Source organism: Stegodyphus dumicola, chromosome 7 (genome assembly GCF_044657685.1).
Source record: "Stegodyphus dumicola isolate Sdum_Otavi_A_Nest chromosome 7, ASM4465768v1".
NCBI classification, from domain to species: domain Eukaryota; kingdom Metazoa; phylum Arthropoda; class Arachnida; order Araneae; family Eresidae; genus Stegodyphus; species Stegodyphus dumicola.
In genome coordinates, this window is record NC_140774.1 from 108,335,416 (window position 1) to 108,351,186 (window position 15,771).

General features: G+C 32.8%; 1 protein-coding gene across 1 annotated transcript in view; it reads left to right on the forward strand.

Annotated features, from left to right (window-relative positions):
* Nucleotides 1-15,771, forward strand: part of LOC118197265 (FRAS1-related extracellular matrix protein 2-like) — a 175,752-nt gene that overhangs the window by 84,442 nt on the left and 75,539 nt on the right. Inside the window, exons 4-5 of the mRNA XM_085820699.1 lie at nt 8,138-8,284; nt 14,457-14,687. Of these exons, the coding sequence (XP_085676825.1) occupies nt 8,138-8,284; nt 14,457-14,687 (378 nt within the window). The remainder of the gene's footprint in view (nt 1-8,137; nt 8,285-14,456; nt 14,688-15,771) is intronic.

The following is a 15,771-nucleotide window of genomic DNA, read 5'->3' on the forward strand; positions in this document are numbered from 1 at the left end:
TGATAGCATTCTAAATAAAACTGAATTCTCTCAATTACACATTAATTTGTTCTAAGATTCTTACCGTGCTAAATCATGTAAATAATAACAAAAAAAATGCTACAGCGCCTTGCCAGTTTGGTGCTTATGCATTAAGGCAACCCACCTTAGCGCAGTTTGGCTATTTTTGTACAGATAAAAAGGTAAGAGTTACTTATCCGGTACAAGTTGGGGATTTTTTGACATTTTCTAGAAGGATTCCCAACTAAACAGAGATTTGTTTTCGCTTAAAGACGTCAAAGATTTGCAGAGACTTAAGTCGAAAATTTCGATACCAACGGGCTATCTACCAAACACGTCTCTTTGTTGTACCCAGTACAGATTTTGTGGTAAAATTCTGCAGAAACTTTACCGAAGTTTCTTTCATCGCTGGCAAATTTCACAAATGGCAAATTTCACACGCTGGCAATTTTCATCGCTGGCAAATTTCATATTTTAAAACTAAGCAAAAATATTACAGCTTGTTTTTAGTGGTTTATGTGCATGGCTTGCAGAGTTTTGTACATTCTGAAAATTTGAGGACTTCTACTAAGGTGGGTAACATCTGTTGCATTTCAGTGTATTAGCTTCTCCATTCTCAGTTGACATCCAATTTACCTTCAAACTTTCTTTTAGCAAGTTCGATTACTTTGCGTATCCTTTTGCAACTCTATAGATTTTCTTTGTAAACTTGCAAATGAAATGTATAGAATTGCAATGGGAGATTAATGCAATAGAAGATCTGAAAAGTAAATATTTATACAGGTGAATCTGAACAAGTGGGCGAAACTTTAGGGGCTGATAGAAGGCAGCAATACGAGTAAAATTCGTCATAGAATGTATGATCGGAACGCAAGAGGCGAGAAGTTAACGGGTAGTTTTCTACTGTCATATTTAAAGAATTAACACAATGAGAGGGGATACTTTAGAAAACACTTTTTTAACAGGAATGTAATTGATGATCATTCTCAAAGAAATGGCTCAAAAGATCCTCCACTAGTTGTAATGCACCTGAGGAATAGAGACAGATGCGCATTTGCGAAGGCACCAGCGATTTCCCTCCTATCGCCGGGAACAAAGGAGATCCTGGCGACTAGATCCATATTGGTTTAAATGGAACATACGCAGATTAGGCTTTTCGTATGGCCCCCCACGGGAAAAAAGTCCAAACACGGGAAATCCGGTGATCTTGGCTGCCAAGCTATGGGGCCACTTCGACCAATCTGTAGCCCTGGAAATTTCGTGGTTCGTATAAACAGCCATCCTCTCGGCGATTCACGGGTGCTAGGACCGACCCTTTTTATACCATTTATAAAGCCACCTAGCGGCTGGCCGTTTGCGTTCCGACCATACACTATATGACGATATTGCTCGTATAGCTTCCTTCTCTCCCCCTAAAGGTTTGCCCACATGTTCAAATTTACCTTGTACATATATTGAAATGAACCTTTTTTAGTTACCTAGAGAAAAATGTTCGCTTTTCCTTACATTCTCTGTTTGTGACACCTCTTTCTGAAAATATATATGTTTGTGAGCAGAATTTATGTTTTTGCAAAACTGTTATTTAAAATTCATGTACAATAATAAAGGATTTCCCCTTCTCGAAGAGTAACTTCACCTTCCTCCCAGGAGATAAACTAATGTGTCAAAAATATACAGAACTATACATCCTACCGTATGTCTTGTCGTATCACAATATGCATCACTATTATTCATAACTGCAAAAGCATGTTTATGCACAATACTAGTTTAGATCATAATAAGTTATTCATGCGTAAATAATCTAACTATGTATGTAATATTTATATTGCGTGTATGTATGTACCGTCTCCAATTCTAATTTTCATGTAATGTTTTTCTAATACTCTAATGTATCTATACATATCTGGTACAAGATATAAAATATATACCTGCCGAATTGGTAAACATCTTCGTTCGGGTACCGCCAGGCCAAGGGCCTACTCCGGTGCCGTTCTATTCTGTTCTGTATGCAATTTGCCAAAAGGAAAGTAAGAATAAAAATTTGAGGATATACATGCTCTGGGTATGAAAAACCAAGCTCAATCTACAAATTAGAAATATTATTCATATTCGCATTTTTTTTGTAGTACAGGTCTTTTGCATTAAAAAGAAAATTTAATTTTATTAGAAGCAATAGTAATCAATGAGGTACATCGTGGCATTAATGATTACCATTAAGTTTTGGATATTGCTGTAGGCTCACTTCTAAAGTGCCATGCGACCTAGAAAGTTTGGATACTCCTTTGTCTTAGCTGTCTTAGCTGGTTTCCAACAACGCTCGATATTTTATTTAGCATTTATTACTTCTACATCATGTTCTGTTGCAGATGAAACGCCAGGTCATGGCCGTAATTAAATATAAATCTACATATGTTAAAAGTAACAAGAATCAGCGTAAATTGCATAAATTATCTGTACCTTTTTTCCGATGGCGTGTAATTGCCTATTCAGCATTTGCCATTCCTAAGGGCAGAAACAATGTTCGTTTTATTGTGGAAGCACCTAATGGGCGGCCACAATAAAGGGACGGAAAGTTAAAACCATGCCTTCTCCGGGACTCGAACCCGGGTCCTTCGGTACTGTAGTAGGCTCCTCTAATCATTGTATCGTCAATGAGGCTTAAATTTTCAGGACTGGTTTCAAAGGTTAAATAACGGAAGAAGTTCTTACAACTTTAGAAGAGTCTACAAAATGCGCTCGTAAAGCAACCGGAAAAACTCAAAGACTAAACTATAAAATGTAAAAATGAAGGAATAAATGCATGTCCATAAAAACTGATATCTCATTAAAAGTCAGTTTAAACTGATTATTTTGTCAACTGCATATCAAAATGCGGTAATCATTTTCATTTAAAAAGAAGAAATTGTACAAAAATTTTTTTCTTCCAAATGGAATAACGTTATAAGATTAAATTTTGTTTCAAGTTAGATAAATCTGATACTGAAACCTTAGAGATGTTTTGAACAATATATGGTATTGCATCTTTATCAAGAACACAAGTGTATGAGCTACAACCAGCTTTCAAAGTGGGAAGTTGGACCAAAAGGTAGGGCTTCAGATCAACTTCAAATGTTGCGAACGGTCAGTTCCAATGCCTATAAACAGTGTTTCGATGCCCTGAAGAAACGTTAAAAAATATATATAGACTTCTCTGAAAATTTCGAAGAAATAAATTTATTTGAAAATTAGTAATAATTTTGTTTTCATTTATAAGAAATTGTCCGGTTACTTTATGAGTGCAGCTTGTATTGAACAGTCGAAACTAGTCTTGCAACTCCTATAGCTGAACAAAAAGATTCTATTTTATCTTCAAAACTAGCCCTGTAAATTTACACAACTTACGCTGATTTTTGTTGCTATAATACAGTGGTAGCGAACCTTTTTGGGGCCGCGTACCCAAAATTCAACCAAAACGCACTTATTTATAGCAAAATGCCAACACTTCAATAAAACCTGAAAATTGGGGTTTGGCTTAGCAAAACAACACACTCTTGTCTTAAGAAAAAAAAAAAAAAAAAAAAAAAAAACAAAAAAAAAACAAGAAGAGAGTTTTTAATGATACAAAAAACTTTTTATTACAGGAAATAGATTGGTTTTGCGTAATTAATGAGATTTTTGCTGTTGTACCAACACTGATAATTCGTCAAACCTTGGCTCATACTTCGTTAATTTGAGCGCACACATGCACTCAGGTTATCAGTCAGTCTGTTCTTGTGTCACATTTGATATAATTCAAAGCTCAAGACAGATGTTAGCATGCATAAGATGATCCAAACAAAGTAGTAATAGCACCACCAAGTGTTTTCACTAACTTACACGTATTTGGCAGAAAATTCCACGCTTTAAGGATTTCATTTTCATAACTATCAATTGTGCTGTCCTGTGTGATCCTTTAACACTTCATCTTCCCTATTGTTGCACACAGATCAAATAATTTTCTTTTCCAAGTAGAACTTTCTTGAAATTCCATTAGCTCCATCTCCAGCTTTTCAAGATCTAACCATTATAAGCAAGAAAGATCAAATTCTTCAAACTTAGATTTATCTGGAGAAGTAAGAAAACACAATCTGTAGGAAAAGTAGAAATCTCTCATTAAAATTGTCCTTTGCAGCCGCTACGATGCTCGAAAATTCCATGTAGATTTCTTCGTGACTTAAAGGATTGTGTGCAAATTGTGTAGAATTTTCTAGATGCATCTTTAGATTTGGAAAATATTTCATTTGCCAACTTGCAAGATCTCTTTCAAAAACATGCAGTTTTTCCTCAAATGATTTTATACCGCAAAACAACCTTTCTGTCATTTTTCCCAAGCCTTGCAATTGCTTGTTCAATACATTGAAGTTCTGTGTAAAATCTATAAAAACATAACGTTATTAAGCCAGACCATATCAGTGAGCTGTGGATAATCCTGCCCTTTTTCATCCAAAAATAGCCTAATTTCATCCAAGCAGCTTACAAATCTCTCTAAAACCATCTGCTTAAGCATCGGACATTATTGTACATAAGCAAAGTGTTATATTGTGCCTGAACCTCATCAAGAAGACTGATGGGAAAATATTGAAACTGTCGGCAATTAAGAGCTCGAGCCATGATGTAATTCACCATTTTGATGACATCTTTGAGAACATCGTGTAATATTTTGCAGCTGTCTGGCACAAAGAGCTTCTTGGTGAATGAGACAATGAAATTGAATAACTGGATGTTTTGCTTCTTTAACAAAGAACTGTTTGAAACCAGATGTTGTTCCTAACATGCAGGGCGCACCATGACTAATAATTGAAACTACTTTTTCTGGTCTTATGTCTTATTGCAAAAACACTTACATCAGAGCATTATAAATGTCTATTCCTTGTGTTCCTCCGGGCAAAGATGCCAATTTAACCAGCTCTTCTCTCATCGTATCACCAACAGCATAAAGCAAAATTATTGCTAGGCTTGCGTAGTTATTTATATCTATGCTTTCATACAAGCACAGTAACAGTTGTTTTTTGTAAGTCAGTGGTGAGCTTCTGACCAATATCACTTGCCATCCGTACGACTCGATCTTTAACAGTATTTCTGCTAAATGACATATCAGCAATGCGTTGTTTAATTTGGAAAGTCAAGAAAAAGGGATTTACTCCCAGATAACATGACCTCTTTGATTAAATCCCCATTGGAGAGCGTTTTACCATGTTTGGCCAGGCACAGTGAAATTTGAAAGCTGGCTTTTGTCAGATGGTTTGCTTTAGAAAGATAATTGCAAAAACCAGCTTTCTGGTAATTATAATTCCTCAATTTCCCTTCAATAAACACCTTCCGTTTGCTTCATCAAGTTCGGCAACTACCTTGTCGTTGGTGTTAAAGCGCCGTCTGACACTAGATAGACGGCACACAACACTTTCTCCGCACAGAATGCATAATGCTTTCCTATTGTGTTCGATAACTCCAAATGAGGACCAACACCTGTCCAGGTCTCTTGAAATGATCTTCCACTATCAATATGCTTTTGCTCCTTTCTGCTAGAGTCATTTGTGAAAGTTCAAAACCTGGAGTATAGAAAAGCAAAAAAATTAAACTGAAGCACTAAATAGTCTTCTACATATGTTATCGGTAAACGCGAGTAAATGTTTTGGTGCTAAGATACGAGCGTATACTTCGATATTTTTTCCTAAAGCAGTTAAAGCTTGCAGCCTTCGGTTGCACTCAAAACATTCATTCATGGTTACAACTGACGGATGTCGCATTGGTGTAATATTTTCCCCAAATCGAGCTGAGCTTGAAGTATTCAATTTTTGTCACCATATTTGTTAATAAGGAGGGTTCTTGTAGTTTCATAAGTTCTACATAATACTTATTCCATGAATTAATGTCTTCAGTTCATCTTCTAGTTAAACTCAGAAAAATATGTGGTAAAAAAACATTTAAGGTTGCCCCTTTGCGAAAACTGGCGATTTTGGGCGATTGGCCAGCAAGGCACAATTTCAAGATGGCCGCTACAAAACCAAAATAACAAGAATTGCACAAACTCGACATTGCGCACTAGCTTGACTTTGTCCATGTACACATCTATCTATTTTCACTTAAAAATCGAAGGAGCACCCAATTCTGCACTAGAGCCAAACAAAAAATATATAATCTCTCATAAACTTCTTTTTAAATCAAACAATGAAATAATAACATAAAAAAACACTACGCACTACTATCGCATCTACGCACTACACAAAAGAAACATCCACTTATTTTATTTAGAAATTTTTGTGTCTTCAGTCTGTGGAACACAAAATTCCTTAGCAGCATCCAAAAGCTTTCCTCAAACCATGTTCCCTTTCTAATGGAACGCTTTATATGGTGAGCATTTTAACCTTTCTTGTGACAAACCCATTCAAAGCCATCTGGACGATCTTTACTTTCGACCACACGTATTTCCTTCGTACAAACATGACACTCATAATTCCGTTGTATTACATTAAACAAAGTTTCTTTTCTTTTGTTCTTAACCACTTAAAAAAAAAACACCTTCCGCTCTTCCACACACCCAACTTACCACCGGCAGCCTTTTTACAATGCAAAGCACACAGTACGCAACGCAGAAATAAGCCCTTACAAATATTTTCCCATCAGTCAAATTCACAGCAATCACGCAACCAATCACGTCATAATAGGGTTTCCATAACATTCAACTATTCTGATTACCATAAATGAAACAACTTAGCGATAAATGAAATAACAACTTGCCGATAATCTAAGGGGCACCCTAAAATACAGGCTAACCAAATATGTGTTTATAAATTGCTAAAAGATTTAGATTACCATCAAAAGATTTAAATTGTTTCCAAAAACTTTGAAACTGTTCTACATCCCCACGGAACAGTTCAAGTATAAGTGTTGGTAACTTCACAGTATTGAAAAGAGAAACGGACATAGGAGTATCTGGGAGAAAATTAGAAACTGGAACTTCATTAGCAGTTACAGATATGACATTTTGAACAGCTTTACGTGCTTTAAAAATAGCGAGTTTGGCACTGTCTGTGTATTCTTCACAATGTAAAACATCAAACGCATATTCAGCATCGCATAAATTATGAATACTGTTATCTTAGAATTTCATTTCACTCAACAAATCTAAAAATCGATCACAAAAATATTCTAAATCATTGGTATTCACATTTTTGGAACTATCATTATTAGCATCTGTCAACTTCGTAATAAAGCAATATTTGTTCTAACAGACTTTCATTTCATTTAGGAAGCGTAATATAACCCCAGCGTCACCTTAGAACAACATTTCAAAAGTACAGTTAAAGAAACAAATTCTAAACAATATGAATGAAGCAAAATAAAATCATACTTGCTTCTAATTCGAGATATCAGAAGCGTAAATGTTTAAATTTCCGCATATATCAAGTTTCTGCAACAAAACGTTGTGTTTTTTTATTCTGATTTTACTTTATTATTCAATATACAACGTTCTAAACATAAACATATCATTTGAAAAGACGTTTTTGTTCATACCTTGACCTTTTTCTCACAGCTTTAAAAATTTGTTTGCTAAGGCAAATTAAATGAAAAATTATTTAGTGAGAAACAAGTTTGGTTCAAATACAGAGATAGCTCAAGTTGACAAAAAATATCTATTCAATGATCAAAGATTAAATCGTATTCAGCAATAAATAAGTAATAATTTAAACAAAATCAGGTTTCGTGTGATAACCTTAGAACTAATTGGTTCTTAAACATTCTCATGGAGGAAACGTTAACAAAAATTTTGTGCTGTTTATGTGCAAAATGCTGAGAGAGCTATTACGAATTTCCTTTGTTGTTTAGAGAGTTTATGAACCATAACATTGTCGATAGCTGGAAATCACCAAAATGCAAATCGAAAAATAGCAGAAATATTGTGTTCACGGAAAATATAGGACCTTTCATATGCTTGTAAAATTTGATTTTGGTGTAGTTGTTGTGGCCATTCTCACTTGTCTGACCTATTCAAAATAAGCCCACAAGTTTTCTTCTGGCAAGAAGAGCAAAACTGCGTCTGTCACTGCCTTGAGCTTTATATAGGTGACAGAATGACTTTGCTCAGACGTTAAATATTTTTTTTTGTTTTGTTTTGCAGGTCGGAATGAACTTACAGATCAAAGTTTCCGATTCAACTGGGCTTGGATCAGTTTCGAAAAAGCCAAATATACGATAAAAGAAACAGAAGATTTTCTTCACATTACTTTATTACGGAGAGGATACCTTGGAGAAACATCTTTTGTTGGTAAGTTTTAAAATAATCTTTGTCGATTCTTAAAATTCTGCTCCTTCCCCAAAGCAAGTAAAAAAAAAAACAAAGTAAATTCTAATCAAAATTTTTTACCTTAAAATAAAGAGAAATCTGTTCAAAGAATTGAAACCGTAAGTGAAATAAAAAAATACTTTAGAGAAAAATTCAAGTCTAAATGTTATCTTTAAACAAAGAAAACATTATCCAAAGAATTGAAAACGTTGGCGAAATTATAAAATTTTAGTAAAAAGACTTAGTCTTAACGGAATTGAAAAAAAACTCACAAGAAATAATTAAAAACTTCGAGCACTTTCAAATACAACAAACACAACCGAAACTATAAAAAAGATCGTTGCAGTAGTGACTTTTAGGTTTACCAGTTTGGTTTCATTAGCGAAATTAAAATACCGTGGCGTGAAAGTACTCCCTCAAAAGGCTAAAAATTGGAACAAACGATAGAATTTTGAAACCAAAGGAAAAACTTTTTAAAACTTCTATTAAAATTTTTTTTAATTAAATAGATATTTTGAAAAAGAAAATATTAGTTTACTAATTAAAATGAAATTTAAGTAAATTCTCACCTTTCTTTAAAACAATTAGGGAATAAAGAATGTGATTCAATGTAAAACTTTAATTAAATTTTAGAATTAATATTCATTAAAATTAATAGACTCACAGAAAAATGCAGAAGAAAGCTAGAAAAAGAAGTAAATAAACTATGGTTAAAAAAGTAAAATATCTTTACGTCATTTAGCTTATCATGATAACTTTGAATATAGGAAGCCCTTGCTTTAATAAAAGAATAGTTATTAAGAGAAAAAATTAAAAAAAAATTAATAAAAACCTTAAAAAGTTTACACTGAAATAGAAACACAAAAAGGAGAAATTCTAATTCTCACCAAACTTTTAAAAGAACATTAATTTCCTATAATTTCATTAATAGTCTTTTAAAAAAGTCTGGAGTAGTCTACACCCTATAATACTTTTTAAAAGTATGAATTTTTTATCTGAAAGCTCCAAAAGAGAAGGATAAAGAAGGGTGTTTGAAAGGGTTTATAGTATTTGCAATAACTTTTTTAGAGGTCTTGGAGTTTCAATTTATAAGTTTAATAGTAGAAAAATTAAATTGTTTTCTTAATAAAAAAAATTTAATTTATTTAAGATTATGAATACTTAGATCAAAATAAATTATTTCTATTTAGCTTTTATTGGTCTTATTAAGTTTTAGACAGCTTGGGTAGATGTTCTTATTTTCTATGAGATTATAGTTGGTCAAAGTAATAATATCATCAATATATCTATAAGTGTGTTCAAATTTACTGATATCGTTATCAGAAAAAGGCTTTTTAGGAATTTGAATTCTTTAGAAAATAGAAGTAGAATAGTGGTATTCTTTTGGTAAAGAATATGAACTTCCCATTAGAATTCCTTGTGTTTGCAGGTAAAGAAATTTTGAATAATTTATATAGTTATTCTATAGCGAAAAATGTAGAAATTCTTTCCTTCTTTGAAAATCCAGAATATTAAATATTTCAGGAAAAAATTTTGCCATTTCCAAAAGACTTTCGTAGATTTCTTTGAGTGTTAGAGACGTGTAGAGGTATTCAAATAATATTGTAAATTTTAAGATTTCTAACTAATATATTATACATATATATATATATGTGTGTGTGTAATGAAAGCAAATTTTAGAAGGTGATGTATGTATCCTGATGTAGGAACACGTAGAAGACGTAGAAGCGAAGCAGTGTTGTTTGGCGTAAGTACTTGATGCTTAAAACGTCGACCCATATTAAAGAGGAAGACGTCGAGCCGGATTAAATTCCATTTTTATTTAAATTCGCACTTGTGCTCGCAAGCGCAGAAATTACGTATAAGCTCTACAAGCTTTAGCTTAGGGATCCAACTTTCTTGGGAGGGGACAAAGAATTAAAATATAGTATAAAGGGCCCCATATCTTAGCTTAGGCTGTCATCAAGTTTAAATCCAGCTCTGGTGGCCACAATTCATTTGGGACTCTAATTGGGCCAATTCAAGAAGATTACATTTTTGAATACTATTGGGATGGGAAGAGATCACAGCGACATCCAAACAACACAGAAGGTGAAGCTAAAAGTACGCATTTATCCATTATGGCAGTCTGATAAGAGAAAGGTTTTGGTTTAAGTTAGAAAGGTTTCTGTTCTCAGAGTTTAGGTTCCCAATTAACTACGTCATCAGCGTTACGCAAGCTTTGTGGCATAGACTAATATTGAAAGGTCGCAGTCCAGAAATGTTGTTATTATTTTTAGAACAGAGAGACGAAATACCCAAATTATAAAATGAAAAAAACCTTACTCGACCTTGGGAGGTATATTTTAATATTTAACAGTTATTTTAATTTCACAGTCCTTTCCTATCAGTTCTTTTCTACTACCAGAATGTTCTTAGAATCGCGTTGAATACAGATGAGTGAGGAGAAGTATTTAAGGAAGGTTCAACTTCGATACAGACTGCTAGGAATCCTTAGTAGCGCGTGTTTTCCTGCGGGCTAACTCACTCTTGAAGCTATTAATTGTTACAAATTATTTCTTAAAAACATATTTGCGAAAACATAAATATAAAACCACATTTTATATATTATGGAAAAGATTACTTCCCATTGCACATTCTTGATTCTAATTCCACTTCCAATTTGTACCTTTAGAGCAGTGCTCCGCAACCGGTGTGCCGCGGCACTCTGGTGTGCCATGAGTAGGATATAGGTGTGCCGCAATCAAATACATGTATTTGACATTTTGCAATTTTTATCATGTATTTAATACACAATGACAATTTTTTTCCTAAATAATGTCTATTTTAAATGTTTTTATATATTTCACTGTTGTGTGGTTGTGTGTGTGATTGTAAGTGTGGCAGCATTTGAATTTTTTCGGCACTTCCTTGATAACTCGGAACTCTTTGGTGTGCCACGAAATTCCAGAAAGATTTTTTGTGCGTCGCAGGTGAGAAAAGGTTGCGGAGCACTGCTTTAGAGCTTAAAGTATATATGCTACTTTAGTTCCTAGACATATTTCAAGATATAAGTCTGTGCATTTAAAAATATCAAGTTTTAATAGCTTTGACCGTATATCTACGTTTAGCCGCTCAGAGAGTTTGAGAAGTGAGTACTTTAAATATTTAGTACGGACAAAATACTCATTCTTTTCTTTGGAAAATATTTTACCTGTTTTGACAGCATAAATATTTCAACTGATACCATTTGGATCCCGATGACTATGATGATGAATATATTTTATTTAAAAAGCGTTTTTGTTTGGAAAATGTCATTTACTTAGAATGCTTTCATTGTTTTCAGAATTTATTTTATCTTACAGTAAAATAATTGATCATCTCTATTTCTAACTGACTAAATATTTGAAAAAAAGCAGTAAAAATTAAATTTTAGTAAAAGTATCTAATACCCACACTATATCAACTATGCACAAATGTTTCTCAACACTAGCTAAAAGTTAAAAGTTATAATTTGTTTCAGGAATTCTAAATTATTAATGCTACTAGTTAACACGGTAAATCGATTCAGTAAGTAACATCTACTTCAGAATCGTTGAATTTGAGATGTTTTGTCAGTGTTTTTCAAGTGGAAATAACAGCCATCATAGATGATTGTACAAACGTGCTATTATTATCAGGGCAACAGATTTCAACCTCACGAAATAGTTAAGAATAAAGCCCCATCAACGATCTTCAAGAGAACCAGAAGACATTTCATGTTATTTATTTAAATTTCTTATCTCTCAAGTGCTCATGAACAGCATTTGTGCAGTATGATGAGGGTCAAAGGCGGCTGTCTAAGCTTATTGGAAAATAAAGATTGAAAAAGAGACCCGCTATCATTTGCGACGCACGAATGGGCTTTTACTATCATCATTCCCGTGTGAAGACATGTGTTTTTAGGTTTTTGAAAGCTACAAAAGCGCTCCCGGAATTTCCTAGCCACCCAAGTAGATACTAATTAGGGTCCAAAAGCATAATATGAAGTTTGATTGATGTTGGTGTTATTCACCTTCTGTTTGATTTACGTAGTTCTGCGTCACTTTACTATCTCTTTTGCTTTTGAAGTATTAGGTTTTGCTTTAAAAGTTTCTTATGTTTACATGGGCTTCATAGTCCATAATACTGCATTTAAAAGGGTTTAGATATACAATAATCACCCGAGGAATGTAAGGAATGCGTTGCGTAAACCCTTTCATAACTCGAATCGTAAAATTTACAACTTTCTTAAGTTAAGAAAGCATATTGCTTATGGTAAGATACTGAATTAATATTTATTAAGTAAATATATTATTCATACATTACTATTTTATAAATGAAACATTACAAAAACAATAATACTCTGATATAAATTATAAGAGTATGAAAAATATACAAAATTATATAAAAATAAATTGCCATGTTACTAATTAATATAAAAATAAGCCTGCTGATACAAATGTCTTGGAGACATTTTTTATTTTCCCCCGAACATTGTTTGAATGCAAAAGAAGTACGTCTTGGGTAAAGGAGAAATTGTTCTCGGAGTTCTTATTTCTATTTGGCAGGTTTGAGTTCGAATGTTTAGTCGTTTGCTCACTTAGTAACTGCGACTTTACGAAGTCGCATGTTACGTAAATTGGGAGTCGCATCATCTAAGTTACTGTCAAAACATTTCATTACATATCTGAAATATTTTAGATTTAAAGGTAATTAGTTAGTTAAATATTGCGACACGTTAAATAGTTCCTGTCTAAGAAAAAATAGATGCATTTGTAAAGGGAAAGAATTAGAGGCATCTAAGAACTAGAGGTTACGTAGGGATGATCATAATCCTTGCTTAATAGCATATTAGACCAACGATTTTCTAACATTTATTGTTCGTTTTCCATTATCGTTTCTGTGACTTCCTTTGTTTAAATTTTCAAAACCGAATCATACAGTGTTTAAATTCTCCAGAAATAAATGTGAGATTCGACGTTGTTTCTTCTTCACCAGGATCTTTATTAAATAATAGGGTGGAGCGGAAAAATAAACCTTTTTTTTTTAATTCATATTGCCGGAGTCATTAAATGATTCTCAATGTGTTAGAACAAATTAAATTTAAATTTCAGCCCAAAATATTGACATCTTGAGGTTCCACATCTCAAGTGAATATTTGTACTGACTTTTTTAAATTATGGTTTCTTTTTAATAAATTGCTTTGTCAAACCAGGGAAAAGTAGAGAATTAAATATTGCATTTAAAATCTACACAATTCAAACTAAAACTATTGAGGTTTTTTTTTAGAATTTTCGAAGGCAGGAACATAATTAAACAGCAATGCCCTTGCTGGGATTCGAACTCCGAACCTCCCGATTGTTAGCATGACGTCCTTTTTCTTTAGATATTTTATTCGCGAACAGATTTTTTCGTAATCCAAAGAAAGTTTCACTGTAGAAAAAAGATGCTCCTGAAGGAAGGGCATGGAGATTTTAGGCAATGCGAACTACGAGTATAACAAAAGCTATTTGGTGTAGTACACTACTTTGGATAATATTACAATGCAAATATTCGACGAGTACAGTGATGTAAAGTACAGACTCCCAACCTTTAATTCCATTCTCAAGTATTAAAATAAAAAGTAATGGTTACAAAATCAGGAGAGAAAAAGAGAATTTTCAGTATGACTCTGAATGTTGAGTATCGAAGATTTCAACAATTTCATAATGGTGTGTTGAAAAATGGATTTGTTGCTTAAGTTTTGCACATTAATGTACTTCATGTGTATAATTCCTCTACAGGCTTTTATTCTGCAACTCTGCAATAAGTTTATGTACAAATAGAGCATTCCTTTTCCTACATCATAAACTTAACTAGTTAGTCTATGTAATTTGACGAACGTGTCCCTCATCTTAGGCAGACAGCCTTGTAGGCTTTCCATAATCTAAATAATCCAATTTGTATAATGTAGAAGTAATAATGTCGGTATCTCTGCGATATGTAAGTAACTTTAGTAAGCTTTAGGTAAAAATGTATATAAAAGTACATTTTGTGAATCGTAATATAATTTAAAATTATTTTATAACCCTAAATATTGTTTTATTTTTGTAGTCCGAAATTTTTATATATTATGAGTATTCATTTGTATAAAATCACTTTATTTCTTATACAGGTCTAAATTTGAAGAATGTGACTGCGAAAGAAGGCTTAGATTTTGGAGGTCTGTATGCTCACCAGGTTCAGTTTAATCCAGGTCAGTCCGAAGCACTGTGGAAACTAAAGATTTTCGATGATAGTTCGTTTGAAAAAGAGGAACTTTTCCAAATTGAATTAGAGGAGCCCGTGTTAGCTGCTTTAGAAAATCCAAAGGTTGCGGATGTTGTAATATTGGATGAAGAAGATGGTAATCTATCTGAGATATTTATTATATAAATCAATGCTTCTTGAGTAAGGACAACTACGCATTTAAATTTTAACTTCCGTAGTTATAAATTTTATTTAATTTTTTGCGATATTCTTTAAAATATGTTGGTATGTAATAATGATACATAATTAAATACATGCTCTGAATTCCACAAAACGCTAGGTTAAATAAAAGCGTTAAAAGTTATTCCTAAATACACTAATGTTAATTTCAAAATTTCTATTCTAATATGAATATACAGGGTTATTGAAAGTCGTGCATGTCAAACTTTCGGGAACTGTGGAAATTCGAAAATGGATATTAAAGGAAAATTATTTCGATGGATGCCACCCTTACACTGTAACAAGTAGTATATCACTTGAAGTTTCAGTTGTAGTTTAAACTGTTTTAAACCGATTATTAAATTGTAGGATGGATTCGCTTGGGGAAATTGTATCTCCATCTTGCACCATACAAGCGGTTTTTAAAAATAACAAAATAAGTTTCAAATGAAATTTCAAGTGACACATTACTAGTTACAGTGTAAATATTGCATCCACTGAAATAATTTGCCATTAATATGCAGTTATGGATTTCCACACTATTTGAAAATTTGATGTGCGCAGCGTTTGGATCGCTAATATTTCGTTGCGTGAAACATAAGTGAAAATAGGTTTGTTCTGTAACTTACAGAACCCTATGCATTTGTTTGATTTATTTGAATTCTCTTAGACAGAAACATGGGATCTATATTAGAAATTTATTATGATTTCACTTTTTAAAAATTTGTTAAAGCATTTTAGAGCTAGTATTTTTAACAATATAACTCATAGATTTGTTGCATAATATTTCGTTACGTCTACAAGAATGTGATTTATTTTTACATGATCATTTGCACACTTTTTAAAGCACCTTTCGCTTTAAAAAGTTACAGGTATTATTAAAAGTAACTATAAAATGGTGGAAATATTTAAAATAAATTAATTTTAATAAAGAAGATATGAAACAGTCCTTTAACAATGGGGAAACTAACTTATTTAAGGCAAATTTTACAAATTTGTGCTAACTGTACGATTTAGCGCCA